The 24,258-nt window shown below is 55.6% G+C and overlaps 2 protein-coding genes across 16 annotated transcripts in view; one reads left to right on the forward strand and one right to left on the reverse strand.

Annotated features, from left to right (window-relative positions):
- Positions 1-10,840, forward strand: part of EZR (ezrin) — a 31,034-nt gene extending 20,194 nt beyond the window's left edge. For both annotated transcript variants that reach the window (XM_007516254.3, XM_060205251.1), the window contains 10 exons: positions 171-445; positions 1,164-1,247; positions 1,765-1,911; positions 4,260-4,356; positions 7,017-7,180; positions 8,095-8,225; positions 9,020-9,180; positions 9,324-9,416; positions 9,650-9,901; positions 10,044-10,840. In XM_007516254.3, the coding sequence (XP_007516316.2) occupies positions 171-445; positions 1,164-1,247; positions 1,765-1,911; positions 4,260-4,356; positions 7,017-7,180; positions 8,095-8,225; positions 9,020-9,180; positions 9,324-9,416; positions 9,650-9,901; positions 10,044-10,208 (1,569 nt within the window). In that variant the 3' untranslated portion in view covers positions 10,209-10,840. The remainder of the gene's footprint in view (positions 1-170; positions 446-1,163; positions 1,248-1,764; positions 1,912-4,259; positions 4,357-7,016; positions 7,181-8,094; positions 8,226-9,019; positions 9,181-9,323; positions 9,417-9,649; positions 9,902-10,043) is intronic.
- Positions 10,841-11,101: 261 nt separating this feature from the next.
- The window catches only part of SYTL3 (synaptotagmin like 3), a 62,498-nt gene continuing 49,341 nt past the window's right edge, over positions 11,102-24,258 (reverse strand). For 12 of the 14 annotated variants that reach the window (XM_060205246.1, XM_060205245.1, XM_060205242.1 and 9 more), the window contains 6 exons: positions 21,381-21,483; positions 17,731-17,901; positions 17,166-17,277; positions 16,125-16,233; positions 12,889-13,094; positions 11,102-11,481 (listed from right to left, as the gene is read on the reverse strand). In XM_060205246.1, the coding sequence (XP_060061229.1) occupies positions 11,375-11,481; positions 12,889-13,094; positions 16,125-16,233; positions 17,166-17,277; positions 17,731-17,901; positions 21,381-21,483 (808 nt within the window). In that variant the 3' untranslated portion in view covers positions 11,102-11,374. Of the gene's footprint in view, positions 11,482-12,888; positions 13,095-16,120; positions 16,234-17,165; positions 17,278-17,730; positions 17,902-21,380; positions 21,484-24,258 lie in introns of those variants that run through there. The other 2 variants (XM_060205244.1, XM_060205250.1) reach the window with 2 other exon arrangements.

Genomic DNA, 24,258 nt, shown 5'->3' on the forward strand with positions numbered 1-24,258 from the left:
AGGATGGTTCCAGATTCAGGTTTTCTGGAATCATCCGAGTTGTGTCTGGAGCCTCAAGCCTATTGATTACCCTCGGCTCAGGGGGCTCAGGGCAGGTGCAGGGGGCCGGCGCTGGGGCCCATGGGAGCATCCTGGGTGCTGACGGCATCGGGCTGGCCCCCTCCCCACAGGTGTCCGCCCAAGAGGTGCGGAAGGAGAGCCCCCTGCAGTTCAAGTTCCGGGCCAAGTTCTACCCTGAGGACGTGTCAGAGGAGCTGATTCAGGACATCACACAGAAGCTCTTCTTCCTGCAAGTCAAGGAGGGCATCCTGAGCGACGAGATCTACTGCCCGCCCGAGACGGCCGTGCTGCTGGGCTCCTACGCCGTGCAGGCCAAGTTTGGGGACTATAACAAGGAGACCCACAAGGCGGGCTACCTGAGCTCCGAGCGCCTCATCCCCCAGAGGTGAGGGCCGTCCTGCTGTGCCCGCCACTACAGTTTGTGCTCCCCGCTTCCTTTTTGTGTGTGTTTTCTTTTGTTTTGTTTTGTTTTTAAGTAGTAGGAACTTCACCACACCAGACCAGCTTTTTCAGATAGAAAGAAAGGGGGGCCGGGAGGTGGCGCACCCAGTTAAGCTCACATAATACAATGTGCAAAGACCAGGGTTCGTGCCCCTGCTCCCCACCTGCAAAGAGGAAGCTTCACAAACAGTGAAGCAGGTCTGCAGGTGTCTCTGTTCTCTCTCCCTCTCTCTCTCCCCCTCCTCTCTCAGTCTCTCTCTGTCCTATCCAATAAAATGGAGAAAAATGGCCTCAGGGAGCAGTGGATTCGTAGTGCCAGCACAGAGCCCCAGCGATAGCCCTGGAGGCAGGGGTCAGGGGTGGGTAACCCCAGAGCACCAGCCTCATTAGGGCTGGCCCCCAGGTGAGCTATTTCTGCCAGACACCCCCCCCCCCCATTCTGGCCCCATCTTTTCAAAACAAAATAGAACAGCAGCAGTCAGAGACTTTGTCAAGAGTGGGATCCTGTTTCCTCCATGACTGTGCCAGCCTCGGGTTCGAAACCTGCCCGGGCTGAGAGGTATCCGGAGTACAAAGCCCAGTGCCGGGTCTGGGTTTGGGGTGGTTTTTTCTGCAGGGTGGGGGCTGTGGGGGTGACTGCCTGTCCCTACCCCCGCCCGCAGAGTCATGGACCAGCACAAGCTCACCCGTGACCAGTGGGAGGACCGCATTCAGGTGTGGCACGCCGAACACCGCGGTATGCTCAAGTGAGTAGCTGCTGACGCTCGAACCCGGAGCCCCGGGCACACCACCCCTCTGGGGGCCGTGGTTGGGAGCTGGGAGTGGTCAGGGGGCACCCAGGGGTGACAACGCTCGATGTGGGACGGGTTGGGGGCTGGGAGTGGGACAGGGGACAGAGGCGTCCCGGAGTCAGAAACCACCAGAACCTGCAGCCCTGGCCCCTCCTCTCTGGGCTCAGCTGCTCCCCGGAGCTCCTTGGGGGGGCCTGGGGTTGGTCCTCAAGTCTCTGTGAAGCTTCTAGAGTCCCCGGGGTGGGGGGGGTGACTTCCCTGACACACCAGCCTGAGAGAGAGAACTCACCCGGCATGAGGCCTGCTTCACTGCATATGCAGATGGGGTTGAAGTCCTGGCATCAAGGGCGGGTGGGTCGGAGGCACCCAGGAAAGCTCGGATGTGCCGTCTGGTCCCCATCCCCCCTCCCTGCGCTGGGCGGTGTGGGAGTGGGCTCCGTGGTGATGCTCCCCGCCCCGCCCCTCCCCGCAGGGACAGCGCCATGCTGGAGTACTTGAAGATCGCCCAGGACCTGGAGATGTATGGCATCAACTACTTCGAGATCAAGAACAAGAAAGGCACTGACCTGTGGCTGGGGGTGGACGCCCTCGGGCTGAACATCTACGAGAAGGATGACAGGTGAGTCCCCCGGCTAGGAGGGGAGGGACAGACCTGGCATCCGGCCAGACCTGAGGGTCATCCAGGCTGGCCTCCGTGACCTCTGGGCAGCCGAAAGTGTTTCTCTTCTCCTTTAATTTGATTATTTTGGGGGGGAGGGGGAGAGAGACGTTGGGATGGAATAGGGAGACAGAGAGAGCGACACCTGCAGCCTGGCTTCACCACTCATAAAGCTCCCCCCACACACACCTGCAGGGAGGGAGGGACTGGGGCTTGAACTCGGTAACATGTGTGCCCTTAACTATGTGCACCAACGCCCAGCCCCCAGTGTTTCTCCAGCCCAGATTGGAGTGTCTGAGAGCAGGGGAGGAGGGCTGAGGGAGGCCCTCTACTACCTCCATTCTCTCTGCAGTGACACCCCCTGCTGCCCCACCCCAGGCAGGGGTGGGGGGCCTCAGGGAGCCTTGAGCTAATCTCACCAGGGAGATTTAGACTCTTCGAGGCTTAAGATCCTACAGACAATGGCCTTTCTGTCCAGACTTGAGCTCAGTCCTTTGAACCCTCTGGTGGCTCCTAATTGCTGCCTCTGCTCCCTGTGGCAGTGGCTCTGGTCACAAGTTTGTTGACTTCCTTCCTTGCCACCGGGGTTACTGCTGTGGTGGGGCAGCCATTCCCAGGCAGCCATTCCCCACCCCACCCCCCACTTTATTTATTTGTTTTTTAGATAGGACAGAGAGATTGAGAGGAGAGAGACAGAGAGACATCTGCATCCCTGCTTCACCACTTGTGAAGCTTCCCCCCTGCGGGTGCATACTGAAGACTTGAACCTGGATCCTTGTGCACTGTAACTTATGCGCTTAACCAGGTGCACCACCCGGGTCCCTGGATTCATACGTCTTCTTTCTAGAAGCCCCAAGGCCAGGTGGGGGGGGTGTGTGAGGGCTTCCCTGTTAACACCTGGCACTGCAGCCTGGGGACAGGAGGCAAAACATCAGGGTGTTTGGATAGGTGGGAGTCAAGATGGTTCCAGCCGGCAAACTCCATTCAGGGAAAGGACTCTGCAGAGGAGCCAGCCAGGACCCTCTTTTCCCTTTGGCTCTTTACTCAGCTATGAAGCGGGTCTTAACTGCATTAGCTGCTGGGGAGGGGCGTGGGTGTCCCCAGCCTGGTGAAATTAACCCCCCGCTGGAGCTATGGTTCCCGGGTTCTGAGATAAGACTGCAGGCGGGAGAACTGGTCCATTTGGGGCACCTCTGAGCCCTTTCCAGGAGGAGAGGGGAGGGCCACTCCTGGCAGGTGATGCTGAGAACCTCACATTCAGGGTATAGAGAAATACAGTGAGGGGACAGAATGCTGAGTTCTGGCCTGTCTACAGACCTGCCATTGAGAGGGGCCTGGACCCACAGTGGAGGGAGACTGGTGGTGGCAGGAGGGAGGGTGACAGCTGCCATCAGAGCTGGTTCAAACTGCTGCTGTGTTCTCTGTCACGCCTGCTGCCTCTGTCCCCTCCCATTGGGCAGGGAGACCTGAGGGGTTCAGGGAGTTCTGTTCTTGGATCTCCCTCTCTGCCTGGTTCTTTTTTTTTTTTTTTTTTTAAGATTTTATTTATTTATTTATTTTCCCTTTTCTTGCCCTTGTTTTATTGTTGCCATTATTGATGTCATTGTTGGATAGGACAGAGAGAAATGGAGAGAGGAGGGGAAAACAGAGAGGAGGAAAGAAAGATAGACACCTGCAGACCTGCTTCACCAACTGTGAAGCGACTCCCCTGCAGGTGGGGAGCTGGGGGGCTCGAACCGGGATCCTTATGCCGGTCCTTGTGCTTTGCGCCGCCACGCGCGCTTAGCCCACTGCGCCACCACCCGGCTCCCTGTCTCTGCCTGGCTCTGACAGGACGCGGGGTAGGACAGACAGTCCCGCGTGCTTTCTCTCAAAGGCCTGGACGGGGCCTCTCTTGAGTCCCCTCTAGCAGCTGGTCTTCTGGCAAGATCCCAAAGGAACCCGTCTAATGTTGGGGTCCTGGGCCTTTCGGGGGGTCGGGGGGGAAGGGACCACTCAGATGGTTATAAAGCTGCAGGCTTCAGCGATGAAGCCCCACTTCCTCTTGGAGAATGAGGAAGCGAGGTACATCCCTTGATAAAGAGGCGAAAAAGCAGGGTTTCTTCATCTTGGGGGGCCCTGTGCTCCCCAGATTAGTAACGTAGCCCCATTTTGCCCTGGCAGAAGACTGCAGAGATGGGGAGAGTGAGAAGGTGTGTGTGTGTGGGGGGGCGGTCCAAGAAAGGTGCTGCCGTCCAACTAGATGCAGAGCCGTGGTTTGGGGGGGCCACACGCCCACATGCCCCCTCCTCACTCTGCTTCAACCCCAGGCTCACCCCGAAGATCGGCTTCCCCTGGAGTGAGATCCGGAACATCTCTTTCAGCGACAAGAAGTTCGTCATCAAGCCCATCGACAAGAAAGCCCCAGTGAGTTGCTCCTGTCCCCACCCCCACCCCCACCCCCGTCACAGGCTTTTCTTTCTTTTCTTTTTTTTTAAAAAAATTTCATTTATTTATTTATTTACTTTTGTTGCCCTTGTTGTTTTATTGTTGTAGTTATTGTTGTCGTCGTTGTTGGATAGGACAGAGAGAAATGGAGAGAGGAGGGGAAGACAGAGGGGGAGAGAGAGATAGACACCTGCAGACCTGCTTCACCACTTGTGAAGCGACTCCCCTGCAGGTGGGGAGCCGGGGGCTCGAAACAAGATCCTTACGGTCCTTGCGCTTTGCGCCACCTGCGTTTAACCCGCTGCGCTACAGCCCAGCTCCCATGGGCTTCTCTTTCTATGTGTCCCATAGTGGGAGACGACAGGGTCCCTCGCCCCCGTGAGAAGAAAGGGACAGTTGTGAGTTTCTGGGCTTCTGCTCGGTGATGAGTGTGGTGTTTCTGAGGCACAGGGCGCTGGCCTGGCACTTGGCTGAGCTAAGGAAGGCCAGCCCTGTACCCCAGCATGGCTGCCCCCAGGTTCACCCTCCAGGCAGCTGTGTCCCCACCTCCTGAGAGGAGGGGTTTCCCCAGAGAGGGGCTTTACAGTCTGGAGGTGGCAGAGTTGTGAGCTGGTGGCAAATTTTGGAAATAAACTAACAATAATTTTCTTTTATTATTATTATTTATTATCATTGCCACCAGAATTATTGCTGATGCCTGGAGCACCAGCTCACCGTTTCTTTTTTCTTGCCCATCCCCCACCCTTTTATTTTTATTTATTTATTTTTTTAATTTTAGTTACTTATTTATGAGAAAGGAGGAGAGAGAAAGAACCAGACAGCACTCTGACACATGTGCTGCCAGGGATCGAACTTGTGGCCTTGTGCTTGAGAGTCCAAAGCTTTATCACTGCTCCACCTCCCAGACCACTTTTTTCTATTTTATTAGATAGGACAGAGAGAATTTTAAGAGTGGAGGGGGAGGGGCGTAGATAGCATAATGGTTATGCAAAGAGACTCTCATGCCTGAGACTCCAAAGTCCCAGGTTCAGTGCCCCTCACCACCCCATAAACCAGAGCTGAGCAGTGCTCTGGTGAAATAAATAAGTAAATAAGCTTATGATCCAGGTTTTAAAAAATAAGAGAGAGGGAGATTCACCTGAAGACTTGCTTCACCACTCATGAAGCTCCCCGCAGGTGGGGAGGCGGGGGCTTGAACCCAGGTCCTTAAGCAGGAAAACGTGTGCGCCACTGCCCAGCCCCTATTCGGGGCGTAAGCCATTTGGCACTGTGGCAGGATAGAGGAGGGGCTCTGCTCTCTGCCCAGAAATCTGGTTCTTAAAAAAGATTGTTTTCCTCCTGAGAACCTGTCCAGACATTTTTTTAAAAACCAAAATCATAGGTTGAAGGGAGAGTCTGTTTTGATGGTTTCCTGGTGACAATGCTGGGATAAGGGGGGCGGGTGGCATCTGGGGTCCAGACATTGGGGCGGCTGGCACCCACAGAGTACTGGGAACACACCCAAGTAACGTCTCCCACACCAGCTCGGTCCCCAAATGTGCAGTCTCCACCTTTATTTATTTATTTGACTGGAAACATAGCTCTGTCTGCTGCCTCGCCCTATTAACACGGAGGGTCCGAGTGCACCCACATCTCCGGGGCAGGGAGTCCCTCTGATCCCTGGATCCCTGGAAAGACATTCTCATTGCTCAGAACGTTTGGCTTCTAAACTTTGACAGGACAGGCTGGAATTCTGGGCTTGACCGTTAGAAAATGGGTACTTTGGGGACAGGCCCTGGGCTCCAGTCGGCAGGTCCCCGGGTATGGCTCTTGGCTAGGGACCATCCCAGGCCCGTGCCTCCATGATGCAGCCCAGATCCCATCTCTGCATCGGACTTGCTAGTCTTATTCCCCACAAGGAACGAAGAAGGAGCCCCCCATTTCAAGGGAAGAGAGAGGAGGCTCCCCTGAAGCTTTGAGATCTGCCTGCCTTAGGGGCTTAGACACCACCCCAGAGGTGTCTCCCAGAACTTGTACTTAAGTCATATTGTCACTGGATCCTGTCTGCCGCACCCCCTCCCCTTCTTGTGTCCCTGTAGTAAACAGGGCCAGCAGGGTTGGTTCAGTGGGTAGAGTTCTGGGTTTGGTTGCTGCTCTGGTCTCTGTTCTTTTTTAAATAACTTTATTTTAAACTTTCCATTTTTATTTCACTGGATAGAGACAGAAGTTGAGAGCTTTGGGGGAGATAGAGCCAGAGAGAGACAAGAGACACTTGCAGCCCTGCTTCACTACTTGTGAAGCTTCTTCCCTACCGGTGGGGGGCCAGAGGCTTGAACCTGAGTCCTTACACATGGTAGTGGGTATGCCACTGTCCCTCCCCCCCCCCCTTTTTAATGCCACCAGGGTTATTGCTGAGGCTGGGCAAATCCACTGCTGCCAGTGTCCATAGAGAGAAACTGAGAGGGTAGGAGGAGACAGAGAGGGTCAGAGAGAAACACCTACACCCCTGCTCCACCGCATTTGAAGCCTCCCCGCACAGGTGGGGGGGACCAGGGTCTCGAACCCCGGCCCAGCAGCATTTGAACCAAGTTTGGGGGTGGGGTGGGTCAGGCCCGGGGGGCGGGGCTCCCTGCTTAGCTCCGCCCCCGCCCCGCCCCCAGGACTTCGTGTTCTACGCACCGCGCCTGCGCGTCAACAAGCGCGTGCTGCAGCTGTGCATGGGCAACCACGAGCTGTACATGCGGCGCCGCAAGCCCGACACCATCGAGGTGCAGCAGATGAAGGCGCAGGCGCGCGAGGAGCGCCACCAGAAGCAGCTGGAGCGGTGAGCTCGGGGGCGGGGCTTCCGGGGGCGGGGCGGGGCTTCCAGGGGCGGGGCTCCCGGGAGCCAGATCAGGGAGCAGACTTCCGGCAAGGACCGGAACTGGTTGCCAGGGCCATGGCGGCGCCCTTTCTACCTGGCCTGGCCTCGTGCCCTACTCTCCTGGGTCGCCGTGTCGTCACGTGAGCCTGTGGCAGCGGCGTGTGATGGAATACCGAAAGCTCCAGCCACTGTTAGGAAGAAGGCCTGGAGCGGGGCAGGGCGCTGGCGCACCCGGGAGAGCACACCTGGCACCAAGCACACAGGCCCCGGTTCGAGCCCCGGCTCCCCACCTGCAGGGGGAAGCTTCACGAGTGGTGGAGCAGGTCTGCAGGTGCCGCTGTCTGTGTCCGTCTTTTTTAATTAATTTATTTTTCCCTTTTGTTGCCCTTGTTTCTTGTTGTTATTGATGTCGTCGCTGTTAGATAGGAGAAAGAGAAATGCAGAGAGGTGGGGGAGAGAAAGACAGACACCTGCAGACCTGCTTCACCGCCTGGGAAGCGACTCCCCTGCAGGTGGGGAGCCGGGGGCTCGAACCCGGATCCTTAAGCCGGCTGTATCCCCTTCTTAATTTCTCTCTATCCTGTCAAATAAGATGGGGGTCCATGTGGCTTCTGGGAGCGGTGTTGGGTCCATATTGCCAGCACCGAGCCCCCGTGATAAGCTTGGACCTGGGTCCTGTTTGCATCAGGCTTGAGGGGCACCAAGGGGCTCCGGGACCCCGTCTTGGGAATAGGACAGGCGAGCGGGGTTGAGGAAGGAGGGTTCCCACCAGTTGCTGTAACCCAGGTCTGCTGCCGCCAGAGAACAGGGGATTCTGGTTGGAAGGGGCGCAGGGAGAGGGCCCCTGCTCACCCCCATTTCCCCAACACACACAGGCAGCAGCTGGAGACGGAGAAGAAGCGGCGGGAGACGGTGGAGCGCGAGAAGGAGCAAATGCTGAGAGAGAAGGAGGAGCTGATGCAGCGGCTGCAGGACTACGAGCAGAAGACCAAGAAGGCCGAGAAAGGTGGGTCCTGCACCCCACTCATGGGAGGGGGGCGACTTCCTCGACGTGTCCCCGCTGCTGTGGGGCATTGGTGTTGGCGCCGGGGATCAGCGGGTGGAGACAGAGACCCAGGCCCAGACCAGCTGCTCCCAGGCACCCAGGTGGGATTGAGGGGGGGCCAGGGGGAAGCCTCCCTTAAACTGAGCAGCTCTCTAGTTGGGGGGCTGCGTCTCCTGCACCCATGGCCTCACTCAGAGTAGCTTCTGTTAGCCGCGGGTGTAGACGCGACGCAAAGGGGGTCGGCCCCATTGAGCAAGGTGGCAGCTCCTGGATCACGGCCCAGAAAAGTGTCAGAGACCCGAGATGACCGGTGGCTCGGTGGAGCCGCACCTGGTAGAGTGCACACTGCCATTGCGGGGACTCGTGTATAAGCCCCCCGTCCCCACCAGCCAGGAGACAGTTCTCAGGTGGCGAAACACGCCTGCAGGTCTCTCTCCATCTCTCTTTCTCTCTCTCTCTTTCTCTCCTTTGTCTCTCCCTTCTGTCTCAGTTTCTGTTTCTATCCAAAATAAAAACAGCAAGATACCTTTAAGTAAAAGGTCCCCTGGGGACAGTTTCTGCAGACACTCAAGTGCACGGTGCTCGTGTCCCAGCACCCCCGTGTGGGTGGGGGACTGTATGTCCCCCCTGCTCTGCTCCTCAGCCCCCCCCCCCCCCACACACACACACCACTCCCCATGTCTCCAGCCCCACTGCCAGGTGGGCAGCCCCGGGCCCTGACCCCCCAGCTGAGCAGCCCTGCCCCCGTCCCCCAGAGCTATCAGACCAGATCCAGCGCGCCCTGCAGCTGGAGGAGGAGCGCAGACGCGCCCAGGAGGAGGCCGAGCGGCTGGAGGCGGACCGGGTAGCCGCCCTGCGCGCCAAGGAGGAGCTGGAGCGCCAGGCCGTGGACCAGATCAAGAGCCAGGAACAGCTGGTAGGATGGGGGCCCCCCCCCCCGCCCAGGCTGCGCTGACCTGTGGGTTGGGGGCACGGCAGACGCAGAGTCCCGGGGAAATGGTGGCATCCACTCCCCGAGGACCCTGGGGTGACCCCCCCCCAAACACCCCTCTCCCCCAGGCTGCAGAGCTGGCCGAGTACACGGCCAAGATCGCCCTGCTGGAGGAGGCGCGGAGACGCAAGGAGGACGAAGTGGAGGAGTGGCAGCACCGGGTGAGGCCGGGGGTCGGTGCGCACGTGTTACTATGCACAAGGACCCGGGTTCAAGCCTCCAGAGCCCACCCGTAGGGGAGAACCTCTTGTCTCGGAGACGCCTGCAGCAAGTGCAGACCCAGTGCGGGAGAGGGGACGAGAGTCTCTGGGGAAGTGCCGAGCTTCCTTTGGCACTGTGGGCAGGAGAGCCCGGGCGCCCTCTCACCTCCCCTTGCACCCCCCAACCCCCCCAGGCCAAAGAAGCGCAGGATGACCTGGTCAAGACGAAGGAGGAGCTGCACCTGGTGATGACGGCCCCCCCGCCTCCACCACCCCCCACCTATGAGCCCGTCAACTACCACGTGCAGGAGGCGCCCCAGGAGGAGGGCCCCGAGTTCACGGACTTCAGCGCCGAGCTGTCGAGCGAGGGCATCCAGGGCGACCGCAACGAGGAGAAGCGCGTCACCGAGGCCGAGAAGAACGAGCTTCTGCAGCGGCAGCTCAGGGTGAGCGCGGGTGGGGGTGCCCCACACAGCAGCGGCATGATGCTGAGCCTGGGGCGGGAGTGGGGTGACACGGAGGGCCCTCGGGGGTTCTGGCCAGATGCCGCTCTGACCCAGCTGCCCGTCGTCGCCGCTGCCCCCGCAGACGCTGTCCAGCGAGCTGTCCCAGGCCCGGGATGAGAACAAGAGGACCCACAACGACATCATCCACAACGAGAACATGCGGCAGGGCCGCGACAAGTACAAGACGCTGCGGCAGATCCGCCAGGGCAACACCAAGCAGCGCATTGACGAGTTCGAGGCCATGTGAGGCCGGGGCCCCGCACCCCCACACCTGCTCCAAGAGCGCCCCGCCTGCCTCCCTGTACCATAGCGGCCCCGGCCCCCCGTCCTGACCCAGTCATTCCACCCGTGCTCAGAGCAGGGCCCCCCGGCAGGCCAGGCCCGTGGGGCTCCTGCGTGCGTGATGAGCTCGTGGACCTGGATCGCTTCTTGATTTCGTGAAGGGTCGTCTCATCTTTGTATATTTATGTGTTTTTTTTTTTTTTTGAGGAGTGAGAATTTTATTTGAAAGCCCAGAGCACCTGCACACTGACCCCCCCCTCCCATGGCAGCCCCGCTGTGATTATTCAGGAGGGACTGAGAGCACTCCTGCCTCTGCCTCTGCCTCTTGTTTCTGTTCCGCTTCAGCAGCTGTAGAGGGCTACCTTGCTGGACTCGCACCGGATTAATGATCAGCTATAGAGAATAGTATTTATATATTATATATATATATAAAGATATAATAGGGGTTTGTAACGTTAGTTTACAAAAGGGAAAAAAAACTTTTGTTCTGTATATTTTGTTACCTTTTACAGAATAATAAATGGATTATGTACGAAAAGCCATGTAACCCAGGGCACTTGGTCTGAGCAGCAAAGCACAGAAATGAAACAGATGAACCACTTGCACCAGAGCTGTCTGTCGCCTGGCGTCTTTTTAACCACCACCGCCCCCCCCCCCACTTGCGTGTTTTGAGACTCTGCAGGGTCTGTCATCTGCTGCCCTCCCCCTCCATACTGTCTGCAGGGACCCAGGCATTCCTGAGGGGAAGGGGAGAACCCCAGAGCTAGCCTGGAGAGAAAGTGGGGCTCCCCGGCACCTCCCGTGACACAGTAGGAGTCCCCCGTGAACGCACACCAGATGACATGCTCCGAGCGACACCCCAGGAGTGTGGCCTTTATTTGCCATGCGGTGGCTCATGTCCAAGCACAGGTCACAGGCCGGAGCTGGTGTCTACAGGTGGTCGATGGATCAGCCCTTGTGAGGCGGGGGCCAAGGCTCTGGGGGGGTGTGAAGTGACATGAATCTGAGCGCCCCCCTAAACTGAGAGACCGCACGGCAGCCGTGGCCTTAGCAAGTGCCATTCACATGGGCATTGGTTTCAGGGCTCCCAGGTGACAGGTGGGAAGTGAGGGGGCCTGTCCCTGGGCCCCCTCAGTGCAGGGCCAGAGTCATGTCGGTCCACAGGTTAGGGCTGGACAGGACTTTCTGCCACTGGACCTTGGATGGGGACCCGGGCTCAAGACTGCCCACTGCATCCTCTGTGGTGAGAGAGGGGGGGTGTTAGTGATGGGGGCTCGGGGCCGCCCAGCCAGCCTCCCCCAACTCCTTCCGGAGACCCCCCTCAAGAGACCACCGAGCACCTTCTCACCTCAGCCCCAGGTGAGTGACGAGACCCCTCAACGCAGCCAGCCCAACCTCAGGAGGCCCCGCCGCCCAAACCTGTTCTCTTTCCTGTTCTTTGAAGGCAAGGAGAGGACAGATTTGGTGGGTGGGTTCTTCTAGAAGTGCACCGCAGTCCACACTGCAGGCGGCCGGGGTGGGGTGGGGGTGTCTCAAGACTTGGGGGGGTGGTTTGCTTATGGGAGAGGAGACGGGGATCTGCGCTTTGGGGAAGTTTTAATGCACATGGAAAGGCCGGGAAGTGGGTGGGGGTAGGCAGCATAATGGTTATGCAAAGAGAGTTACACCTGAGGCTCTAAAGCCCCAGGTTCAGTCCCTGGCACCACCATAAACCAGAGCTGAGCAGGGCTCTGGGTTAAAAAATGGGGGAAGGTGGGGTACAGTGGTCACACAGGACTTGCACACGAGGATGACCAACTCTCAATTGTGGAAGTAAATAAAACTTTGACAACGATCATATCAAGCTGGGGAGACAGCACGGTGGATCTGCAGAAGCCTCTGCCTGAGGCTCTGAGGTCCCAGGTTCAGTCCCCAGCACCACCATCAGCCAGAGCTGAGCAGGCTTGTAGGTGGGAGTCCAGCGGTAGTGCAGCGGGTTAAGCGCAGGTGGCGCAAAGCACAAGGACCAGCGTAAGGATCCAGGTTCAAGAACCCCTCTCCCCAGCTCCCCACCTGCAGGGGGGTTGCTTCACAGGCAGTGGAGTGGTCCTGCAGGTGTCTGTCTTTCCCCATCCCTGTCTTCCCCTCCTCTCTCCATTTCTCTTTGTCCTATCCAACAATGACATCAATAACCACAACAACAAGATAAAACAAGGACAACAAAAGGGAATAAATATTAAAAATAAAAATAGGACTGAGGAGACAGCACAGTGGTTCTGCGAAAGCCTCTCCTGCCTGAGGCTCTGAGATCCCAGGTTCAATTCCCAGCACTACCACCAGACAGATCTGGTTTCTCTGTATGAATGCTGTCTCTACAGGGGCCCTGGGGCAGGGGGGCTGGGAGCAGACACTTGTATTGTCACAGTGTTGGGGGTTACGGGTCAGGTTGGGGAGCACAGCCCCCCTGTCCCCAGTGCTGGTAGCTGCCCTGCCAACCACACAAGGAAACACTGCCCTGAGTCCCTGTGTCTGAGTTAAAAGGAAGGTTTCCTCAGAGGCCCCTGATCCCTGAAGTCTAAGATCCAAGCACCTGGAGGAGCCCAGCTCCCAGAGCGTGGCCTGGCTCCCTTCCCTACACACCCGGCCCAGGGGTCCAGCTTACTTACTGGGTCCCAGCCTGGCCCCTCCCAGCAGGCGTTCGCCCACCCCGAACAGGGCCTGGTCCCACACGGTCAGCTCCAGGCTGGCCAGCCGCAGCTGCGCCGAGCTCACGCCATTGAACACGAAGGAGTGCTTCCACTCGGGGCAGGCCTGCTTCCTGAGCACGGGCGAGCGCAGACGCAGCTTCTGCTGGTCCGGGAGGGTGAGGCAGCTGTGCGGGGAGGAGCGAGCAGGAGATAGACGCTGGCAGGAAGCCCACAGAGACGGAGCCACCACCTTCCCGTTCACTGTATAGTTTCCAAGCTGAGACTGTCTAATCTGAGTCCAGGTTTTAGGCCCCACCAGTAACTACCTTCACTGGGCTTCTTGGAGGTCTCTTTCCTGATTTGGTCTTCCTTTCTCTTTTCTCCTTCCTTTCATTTCCTTCCTACTATCCTTCCTCTCTTTGCTCTCTCCCTCTTTCTTTCTTCCTCCTTCCCTTTCTTCCTCTTTCCTCATTTGTAAAGCAGCACTGCAACCAGGTAGTGGTGCACCCAGCTGAGCACGTGTTACCGTGCACAAGGACCCAGGTTCAAGGCCTCAGCCCCCACCTGCAGGGGAGGGGGAAGCGTCAAGAGCAATGAAGCAGTGCTGCAGGTGCCTCCTTCCCTCTCAGCTTCCCTTTATTCTACCAAATAGAAAGTGAAGGGAAACAAACAAAAAAGGCCACCAGGAGTGGTGCATCTGAAGTGCTGGCACTGAGCCCCAGGAACAACAAAAGAGAAAAACAGGAAGGAAAAATAAACCAGAAAAGAGTACCTGGCAGTGCACTGTTGGCCGGGTTCGAGCCCTGCCTCCACCAACCACGCTGAGTTGAAGGAAGTAAGATTCATAATAGTATTTTGTTTTTTCCCCCCATAGAATTTTGGAAAATGCAATATGAAAAAGGAGACTAGACGCATGGTAAAGTTGGAACTTTAAGCCCTGACTGAGAAGGGGAGTTGCGATGGGCTAAGTTCTGTGCCACCTGGTATTAGGAGCAGCTGACAGTGGAGGGCCGGGCTGTGGCATACCCACGGCACACGTGTCGCCATGCTCAAGGCCCCAAGTTCCTAGCCCTTTGGCCCCACCTGGGCAGGGGAGCATCACAGCCAGTGAAGCAGGTCTGCAGGTGTCTCTCCTCTTCCTTTTTTTTTTTTTTTTTTCAAAAACTTTATTTATTAATGAGAAAGAGCCAGACTCTGGTACATGTGCTGCCGGGGATTGAACTCAGGACCTCATGCTTGAGAGTCTGATGCTTTATCCACTGAGCCACCTCCCGGACCACTTCTAATTACTTTTTTTTTTTTTTTGCCTCCAGAGTTATCACTGGGGCTTGGTTCCTGCACTACAAATCCACTGCTCCTGGCAGCCATCTTTTTTCCATTATCGTAGCTGCTACTTTTGTTGGATAGGACAGAGAGGGGGAGAGAAAGACAGACAGCTGCAGACCTGCTTCACTGCCTATGAAACGACTCCCCTGCAGGTGGGGAGCCGGGGGCTCGAACCGGGATCCTTGTACTTTGCACTCTGTACGCTTAACCAGGTGCACTACCTCCTGGCCCACTCTTCCTTCCTATCTCCCCTGCCTCTCTTGATTTCTCTCTGTCCTAGCCAATAACAGAAAGAAAAGAGAGAGAGAGAGAGAAATGGACTCCAGGAACGTGGATTCATGGCGCTGATACCAAGATCCAATGATAGCCCTATGGTAACAATAAGTAAAGGGAGAGAAGAAGGGAGGGAGGGAAGGAAGGAAAGAAGGAAGGGAGAGAATGAGAGAAGGGGAGGGAGGGTAGCTGGCAGTACACTGCTTTGCCACGTGTGTGTGGCTTGGTTTCAAACCCACCTCCCCCACACTGAAGGAAACTGGCTCTGTGGTCTGTCTCTGCCTCTTATCCAAAGAGTAGCTCGGGGAGGGGCAGCAGAGGACAAGCAACCAGCCCGCCTGCCCCCCAAGAGTGAAGCTCTGGGTATGAGCACCACGGACAGCACAGGCTGTGTGTGTGTGTGTGTGTGTGTGTGTGTGTGTGTGTCTCTGTCTCCCTCCTCAGAGACAGTGCGAGCTGGCCAGGATGGCAGGCATGCAAAGGGCTCTCAGCTTGTTTTCACTGTTCACTTACGGGGACCGTGCCCCGAGTACAATGCCCAAAGCTAGGGCTTCACCTGAACCGGCAGAGTAGCTCAGTGGGCAGTGTACCTGCCATGCTCTGTGTGGTACCAGGTTCGAGCTTGGTCCCCAGTGAACTGGAAAAAGTTTCAGTGCTGTGGTGCGTGTCTCTGTCTCCCATCCATATCACCACCAAGTGGAGCCATGCTTACGTCTCTGTCTTTTTTTATTCATTCTTTTGATTTAAAAATATTTTATTTGGGGGCCAGGCAGTGGTGCACCTGGTTAAGCGCACACATTACAGTGTGCAAGGACCCAGGTTTAAGACCCTGGTCCCCACCTGCAGGGGGAAAGCTTCACCCTTGCAGGTGGGGAACAGGGTCTTGAACCTGGGTCTGTGCACATTATAACATGTGCTCTCAATCAGGTAAGCCACCACCACCCCTTTCTCTCATGGAAATAGACTCTTTCACCCTTTCTGTCTCTCATTCCTTTTCAATTTCTCTCTGTCCTATCAACTAAAAATTAAATTTAAATAAAATGGGGGGCTGGGTGGTGGCACACCTGGTCAAGCACACACATTACAGTGCACAAGGACCCAGGTTCAAGCCCCTGGTCCCCACCTGCAGGGAGAAAGCCTCATAAGCGGTGAAGCAGTGCTGCAGGTGTCTCTCTGTCTCTCCCTCTCTTCCCCCTTCCTCTCAGTGTGTCTGGCTGTCTTTATCCAAGAAATAAATAAAAATAATAAAAAGTTAAAAAGAAATAGATGTATTTGAATTAATAAATAAAAAGGGCTGGGGGGTAGAGAAGGTATATCAGAGACCCCAGGTCCAAACCCTGGCACACCTGTCATCTCTCTGGAGTATCTCTGTTTCTATCTCTCATAAATAATAAAGGGGGGAATAAGGACCTTATAGGATCAACATCTAGTGCCCCACCCAGCTCAGCATGCCCCCAAAACCCCACCACCCCATGACTCTGGCCTTTAGGGCCAGAAAGTCACTCAGCAGCAGAAGGGGCTTAAGGAAGCACGGTGCCCCATTCTCAGTCCCTGGCACCCGCCTACTGCCCGGGAGGACACGCACACGTGACCTCAGGGTGAGAGCACACGCCTACCCCTTCACGAAGGAGTTCAAGGTGCCGTCTGAGCGGACGGGCAGGTTCCTGGCTCCCAGAACCACCAGGCAGAGCTGACCATCACAGGACGGTGACAACTGGCCCGTCTCTGTGAAAAGAAAAGGGCCAGAGGCCCGGCAGGAGTGTCCCCAGAGCCTGGGAGGTACAGGCGCCAAGGCCCAGGGCTGGGAAGACAGGAGGGCAGAGAGTTGGGGGCACTGGGTTCAATCCCCAGCACCACCAACAGCCAGGGCTGAGTGGTGCTCACATTAGGGGGAGCCAGTGGGCTTGGGGAAAGGGCCCCCAAGATCTGTGTGTCCTGGAGCTCAGCGAGGAGCCAGGGTCACCCCAGGAGCTCGGACGGCAGAAACTCTTACAGTCAAGGAGGAAGCTAAGAAAATACATAATAGGGGTGTGGGTGGGAGATCTCTAGCTTCCACAGCCCCAAGTGGTGGATGATAATTCATTCCCTCTTTTTTTTTTTACAGGAAGTATTTTTTTTAATATTTATTTATTTGAACAAAGAGAGATCGAGAGGGAAGGAGGAGTTTGAGAGAGAGACACCTGCTGCCCGGCTTTACCACCTGTGAAGCTTCCCCCTGTGGGCGGGACGGGAGCTTGTAGCAGGTGGGCGCTATATGGCAGCATGTGCACCACCGCTTGACCCCTCAACCCCCTTCTAGGTCCTCACCTCTCTTGCAGCCTCTGGTTGGGCTGGGAAAGGGGACACGAGGAGGGGGTGTCACAGGTGTAGGCCTTTTTGGAAGTGGTGGTCACCGCTCCAGGAAGACTCTCATAGCCAGTCTCTAGGTGAGGAGAGTGGCTAGGGTCCTAAAAGCCCCCACCCCGGCCCTGGACTGGCTAGTTGGCCTTTGGCTCCAGTACCCCTCTCCCAGCTCAGGGAGATTCCTGAGGGCGGTGGAAAATGCTAGAAAGAGCAGCTTGCCCCTCAGCTCAGCCAGCCGGCTGCTCCAGGCCTTGGGGTTCACCACACTGGGAAGGACAGACATCCCTGGAGCTTGGGGAGGGGAGGGCACCTACCTTCTGGGGCATCCTGGAACTTTCTGGAAGCTCCAGGGAGGACCAGCTTGGCCCGAACTGCAAGCTCTCCGTTGTTGGGAGGAGTAGGGTTGCTGTCTTCAGACTTCTCGGCCTGGGGTCCGAGAGGACAGACTCAGGCAGGGATGCCCCCCTCTCCAGGGCCACCCCAGGGGGACTCAACCCCATTCCTGCAGGGCTCAGGGTTACCCTGTAGACTGAGACACTCGGACCCTGGGCTGACAGAAGCCCCTCTGGAGAGCCCCCTGACTCTGAGCCTCCCATCTGGGGGACGACAGTTGGAATGTCCCAGCAGGTGAGAGGAGACAGAGGGGGGGGAGAGAAGAGAGACGGAAAAGGGAGAGGGGAAGAGAAAGAGGAGACAGAGATGAGAAAGGGAGAGGAGAGAGAGGGAGGAAGGGAGAGAGAGAAAGGAAGGAGGGGACAGAGGAGAGAGAGATGAGAGGGGAGACAGAAGAAAGAGGAGAGAGAAGGGAGACAGACACACAGAGAGGACACAGAGAGAGAAGGGAGAGGTCAGAGAGAGGAGAGAGACATGACTTGTCACCTTGGCCCGCAGCGGGTACCAGCGGAACGAGTGCGAGTCATGGTCCCGGAAGTCCCAGGCAGCCAGGGGCAGGAGCACCTCCCCCAGGAAGACCCTGCGGGCCAGCGCCCCCACATGCCACACGGACACCTGCAGCCTCCGCGTACCCAGCTGGTCCGGCTCCACCTGGTACTGGGGGAGGGGAGAGGGGCGGGTGTCAGCCAGATCCAGGGGCCCAGACCTCACCAGGGCCTGGCGGGATAGCCCAGTGGGCACTGCGCCTGCCCCACATCTTCCCACTCAACCTCTCTGCCTCTATCCAAAATAAATAAGTAGAATAGGGGCTGGGGGGGAGTTGGGCTGTAGCGCAGCGGGTTAAGCGCAGGTGGCGCAAAGCACAAGGACCGGCATAAGGATCCCGGTTCGAACCCGGCTCCCCACCTGCAGGGGAGTCGCTTCACAGGCGGTGAAGCAGGTCTGCAGGTGTCTGTCTTTCTCTCCCCCTCTCTGTCTTCCCCTCCTCTCTCCATTTCTCTCTGTCCTACCCAACAACGACAACAGCAATAATAACTACAACAATAAAACAACAAGGGCAACAAAAGGGAATAAATAAATAAAATAAATATTAAAAGAAAAGAATAGGGGCTGGGTGGCGGCCCACCTGGTTAAACTCAGACATTACCCCTACTCCCCACCTGCAGGGAGGAAGCTTCATGAGCACTAAAGCAGGGCTGCAGGTGTCTCTCTGTCTCTCTCTCTCGGTCTCTCCCTCTCCTCTCCGTTTCTCTCTGTCCTAGCCAATAAATGAATAAAGAAAGAAAGAAGCCAATCGATGAAGGTTATGTCACCGTGTGTCATCAAGTAGGGTTACTTGGATTTTCAGGAACCCTTTAGCAGAGCTGGGCTAAGACAACCTGAAAGCCAGTCTTCAGTGACCTCTCCCCACCCCCAGTAAAGGGTCTGAGAAATTAGACCCACACCCACTTGCTGAGTTAGGAGCTGCTACTTTTTTTTAAAAAAAAATTTATATTTATTTTCCCTTTTGTTGCCCTTGTTGTTTTTCATCGTTGTTGTAGTTATTATTGTTGTTATTGATGTCGTTATTGTTGGATAGGACAGAGAGAAATGGAGAGAGGAAGGGAAGACAGAGAGGGGGAGAGAAAGATAGACACCTGCAGACCTGCTTCACCACCTGTGAAGCGACTCCCCTGCAGGTGGGGAGCCGGGGGCTTGAACCGGGATTCTTCGCAGGTCCTTGTGCTTTGCACCACGTGCGCTTAACCAGCTGTGCTGCCGCCCAACTCCTAAAGAGACTGCTACTTCTTTTTTCTTCCGAGCTCAGACCTCAGGCAAGTACAATTTCACCTCTCTGGGCCTTTTTCTTTTTTCTTTTTTTCTTTTTTTCCCCCCCATTCAGGTAAAGACAGAGACAGAGCAAGAGACACCCACATCCAGAGCTTCCCCTGGTGCTTGGGTGTGGGTACTCCTCTGTGGTGCTGGGGCTCAGTCCTGGTTCACACCTAGCTGGGCAGGCGTCCTACCCAGTGAGCCATTTCTCTGCTTCTGTGATGCCCTTGGGGGGTCTCTGGACACACACACACATCTTGAGGATTGCAGTGGACAGTGGGCCAGAGCTCGGTTACTTAACAAGTGGGGCCCAGACTGGGAGGCTACATCTGCACCCCAAAGTCAAGCCGGACCTGGGACTTAGGACTCTGGACTGCCCAGCCTTGCCTGGGGACAGTTCCAAGAAGCCAGACTGTCCTCTAAGAAGAGGAGAGGGGCCCCACAGTCAGTGACATGCATGGCCAGCCCCCTGGCTCCCTTCCAGCCCCCCTCAGGCCCCAGCCCAGAGCAACAGCCCCCCCACCTCCCCCGTCAGCCTCAAATCACTACTCTTTTAAATGTATTTATGTATTTTTCTTTTTGTTGCCCTTGTTTTTTTATTGTTGTTATAGTTATTATTGTTGTTGTTATTGATGTTGTTATTGTTAGACAGGACAGAGAGAAATGGAGAGAGGAAGGGAAGACAGAGAAGGGGAGAGAAAGACAGACACCTGCAGACCTGCTTCACCTCCTGTGAAGCAACTCCTCTGCAGGTGGGGAGCCAGGGGCTCGAACTGGGATCCTTACGCCAGTCCTTGAGCTTTGTGCCACATGCACTTAACCCGCTGCGCTACCGCCCGACTCCCAAGTCACTACTCTTAGATGTCACATGAAGTAAGTCACATCTCTGTATCAGGGGTGGGTGGCTCAGTGGAAGGGCACAGGACTTGCAGGCATAAGGTCCTGAGTTCAGTTCCCCACATATACCAGAGTGATCTCCCTCTTCCTCTCCCTGTCTGTCCCATAAATCAATCTCTATCAGAGCAGAGTGGTGGCACACCCAGTTAAGCACACATGTCACCATGCACAAGGACCCTGGTTCAAGCTCCCAGTCCCCACCTCCCCTGCAGGGGAAGCCTCACAACTAGTGGAGCAGAGCTCCAGGTGTCTCTGTCTCTCTCCTTCTCTCCCTCACCCTCCCCTCTTGACTTCTCTCTGTCTCTAGCCAATCAATCAATCGACTTCTTTTAGAAGGAAAGTGAAGGGCTGGGAACACAGCATAGTAGTTCTGCAAAGGCCTTTCCTGCCTGAGGCTCTGAAGTCCCAGGTTCACTCCCCAGCACCACCATCAGCCACAGCTGAATGAGACTCTAGTCTTTGCCTTTGTCTCATTCAAGTAAATTAATACAATAAAAAATAAAAAAAAGAATGTGAAGCCTGGAGGCAAGCAAGGCTTCACTTCTGAAGACAAAAGGAGGGATCGACTTCTTAGTTGAAGAGGCAAAACTCAGCTGGCGGCCACCATCCCTTCCTCCCAGCACACACAGGGCTTCCTCCTGCTGTCACCCAGTGGCCCAGGAGTCTGCTGACCACCCAGACAAGGTGTACTCTCTGCACACACAAAAGAAACAGCCCCGGTGGGGGTATAGCATCATGGTTATGCAAAGAGACTTTCATGACTGAGGGTCTCAAGTCCCAGGTTCAATCCCCCACATCGCCATAAGCTCTGGTAAAAAAAAAAAAAAAAAAAAAAAAAAAAGAAGGAGAAGAAGGAGAAGAAGAAGAAGGAGGAGGAGGAGGAGGAGGAGGAGGAGGAGGAGAAGAAGAAGAAGAAGAAGAAGAAGAAGAAGAAGAAGAAGAAGAAGAAGAAGAAGAAGAAGAAGAAGAAATAGTCCCCTTTGCAGCTGGCGGCTGTGAGTGACCATGGGAAGGTGGTCACTGTATAAGGGCAGTGCCATGGTACCCGGGGCCCCATCTCCTATGGGCATGGGTCCAGCTGGGTCTGCTGGCAGCACAGACACAGCTTCCTGCATCCAAGCCTGGGGGGGGGGGGTCCTGTCTCTCTGCCTGAGAACCCCATAGAAGCCACGCAATCCCTCCCATCAAAGCTGGGGGTGAGAGCTGCCCCGTGGGTGGGGGTCTGGGAGCACAGCCAGGCCCCGAGGGACAGCCTGTGTACCCCTAGGAATCATTAACCCCAGCCTCACTCACCCGGCCACGCTGCACTCTCGGGTCCAAAGGCTGCATGTCCCACCCAGCGGGCAGGGCAAGACAGCACCCAAGGGTTGGGGGGGGGAGGTACTGTGACTGGCAGCTTGGGGTGACTGAGCACTGGACTCTGATACCTTCAGTGTCTCGTGGAAGGCGGGGTCCACCGTGTTCTTGTGCACAGCCGTCTTGCGTTTGCCCTGGCAGGACCGGTCAGGCAGCAGATAGGTCTTTACATATCTGGTGGGCAGAGAGATGAGGAGCAGCTCAGAGGGGACCTGACGGCCAGCATGTGGGTAGGGAGGGCGCAGTGGCCTCCCGTTGGCAGAGAACAGTGGCCCAGCTGTGGTGAAGGGGGAGCTTTGGCTGGCGAGGACTTTGACCCCCCCCCCCATCTTCTAGAAGGTGCAAGGAGGGCCAACCCCCCAGCTTCCTTTGCCTCCTCTTGGAGTCTCTATGGCTTTGTCATCTCCTTTGGGTGACAATCATGGAGACACGGACTCTGAGGTCCCATGGGGCAGAGGGCAGAAGTTCCCTGAAGGTGGAAACTTGTCCTCACCTCCACCTACCCGCTCCCAACCCCTCCACAGATGGGGGCAGCGAGTGCCAGCCTCTGGCTGGGGCTCCCCCTGGGGCTCCTGCTTCCTGTTAAGCTGAGCCAGTACTGGTGAGCAGAGTCGGTGCTGACCACCAGGAGGGGCTGGGGTTGGGGAAACCAGACTCTCCTGCCTGAGGCTCTGAGGCCCCACATTCAGCCCTCAGCACCACCATCTGTCAGAGTTTAGCAGGGCTCTAGAGTCAGTCTTCCTCTTTCTCCATCTCTTTCCCTCTTTCTGAAATAGATACATAAAATCTGTTTTATTTTAAGAGTGGAACACCTTGCAGAGCACAGAAACTTCCCGAGGCCCATGTGGGACATGTCTGTGGAGATACACCCACCTGTAAGAAAGAGGAGGCTCTCTCGTGGCTTACAGGAGAGATGGGGACTTCATTCTCTCTCCTCTGCCTCCAGGAAGTCCTCCTGGCCTACAGGGACCTCCATGTACGCCCACCCAGGAACCCTACCACTTCCAACTCCAGCTTGGGACCGTGAGCTGCTCTGCCACATGGGAAACCTAATCCCCAACCCGGCCCCACTGCTCTGAAGGATGTGCTGGTGCTCTGGTCTCTCTCTCTCTCCCTCTCTCTCTCTTTCCTTTCCTCCCTCCTTCCCTCCCTCTGAAAACGTCAAACTGAAAAGATAAAGCCCCAGAGATGGGGAGAGAGAAAGAAAAGAAAGAATGGGAGAGAGAAGGAGAGGAAGATAGAAAGAAAAGAAAGAAAGAAAGAAAGAAAGAAAGAAAGAAAGAAAGGATAAAGAGAAAGACGTGGGCAAGGAGTGGCCCATGTAGTTGAACTTATACACAAGGACCCAAGTTTGAGGCCCCGCTCCCCACCTGCAGGGGGGAATCTTCACAAGAAAGAGCATCTGTCCTTCTCTCCCACTCTTAACCCCCCTTCAATTTCTCTCTGTCCTGCCAAATAAAATAGTAAGAAAGAAGAAGAAGAAAAAGAAGGAGGAGGAGGAGGAGAAGGAGAAAAAGGAGGAGGAGGAGAAGAAGGAGAAGGAGAAGGAGAAGGAGAAGGAGAAGGAGAAGAAGAAGAAGAAGAAGAAGAAGAAGAAGAAGAAGAAGAAGAAGAAGAAGAAGAAGAAGAGGCTGCTAGGAGTGGTAGATTCGTAATGCCGGCATCAAGCCTTAGTGATTACCCTGGTGACAATTAAAAAATAAATACATAGAGGGCCAGGCTGTGGTGCACCTGATTAAGCGCAAACATCACAGTGCACAAGGACCCAGGTTCAAGCCCCTGGTCCCCACCTGCAGGGGGAAAGCTTCACAAGTGGTGAAGCAGGGCTGCAGGTCTCTCTCCCTCTCTATCTCCCCTTCCCTCTCAATTTCTCTCTGTCTGTATCCAAGAACAAGTAAATAAAAAGACATTTAAAAATTAAATAAATAAATAGATCTCTGGAGGCGGTCAGGCGGTAGCGCAATGGGTTAAGCACACATGGCTCGAAGCACAAAGACCGGCATAAGGATCCGGGTTCGATCCCCCGGCTCCCCACCTGCAGGGGGGAGTCACTTCACAAGTGGTAAAGCAGGTCTGCAGGTGTCTGTCTTTCTCTCCCCCCTCTGTCTTCCCGTCCTCTCTCGATTTTTTCTCTGTCTTATCCAGCAACAACAACAATAATAATAATAATAACAACAACAGTGATAAACAACAAGGGCAACAAAAAGGGGAAAAATAGCCTCCAGGAACAGTTGATTCGTAGTACAGGCACCGAGCCCCAGCAATAACCCTGGAGGCAAAATAAATAAATAAATACAACTCTGGGGGGAAAAAAGAAAAAGGAAAGAACAAATGAGAGAAAGGGAGAAAGAGAAAGAAAGGAAGGAATTTAAAGTGAGTGATCTGTGGACCTGGGAAGTAGCTCAGCTGATGGAGTGCAAGACTTGAGTCCCAGAGGGTCCTGGTTCAATCTCCAATGCTGTGTGTAGCAGTGACACTCAGGCTTCTTACTCCCCATGGCCCCACCCGTGTGTGTGTGTGTGTGTGTGTGTGTGTGTGTGTAGTGTTATTAAATAAATAAAATATTTTTGAAAGAGTTAAGGGGCTGGGAGGCATCGCTGAGTGTTGGCACACCCAGTGGAGTGTACAGGATGCCATGTGCTAGGGTCTGGGTTCCAGCCTCTGGTCCCCACCTGCAGGAGGAAAACTTCACAGGAGGTGAAGCAGGGCTTGAAGTGTCTCTTTGCCTCTGTCTCTCTCTCTCTCTTCTCAATGTCTGTCTCTATCCAAATAAATACATAAATAATATTTTCAAAAACGACAGGGGAAGGGGTGATAGAGAGACAGAGAGACACCTGCAGCCCTGCTTCACCACTCATAAAGCTTCCCCCTACAGGTGGGGACTAGGGGCTCGAACCCAGGTCCTTGCAAATTGCAGTAGACTGTCCTGCTAGGTGCACCACCACCCAA

The sequence above is a fragment of the Erinaceus europaeus genome, chromosome 13, assembly GCF_950295315.1.
Source record: "Erinaceus europaeus chromosome 13, mEriEur2.1, whole genome shotgun sequence".
In the NCBI taxonomy this organism is placed as follows: Eukaryota; Metazoa; Chordata; class Mammalia; order Eulipotyphla; family Erinaceidae; genus Erinaceus; species Erinaceus europaeus.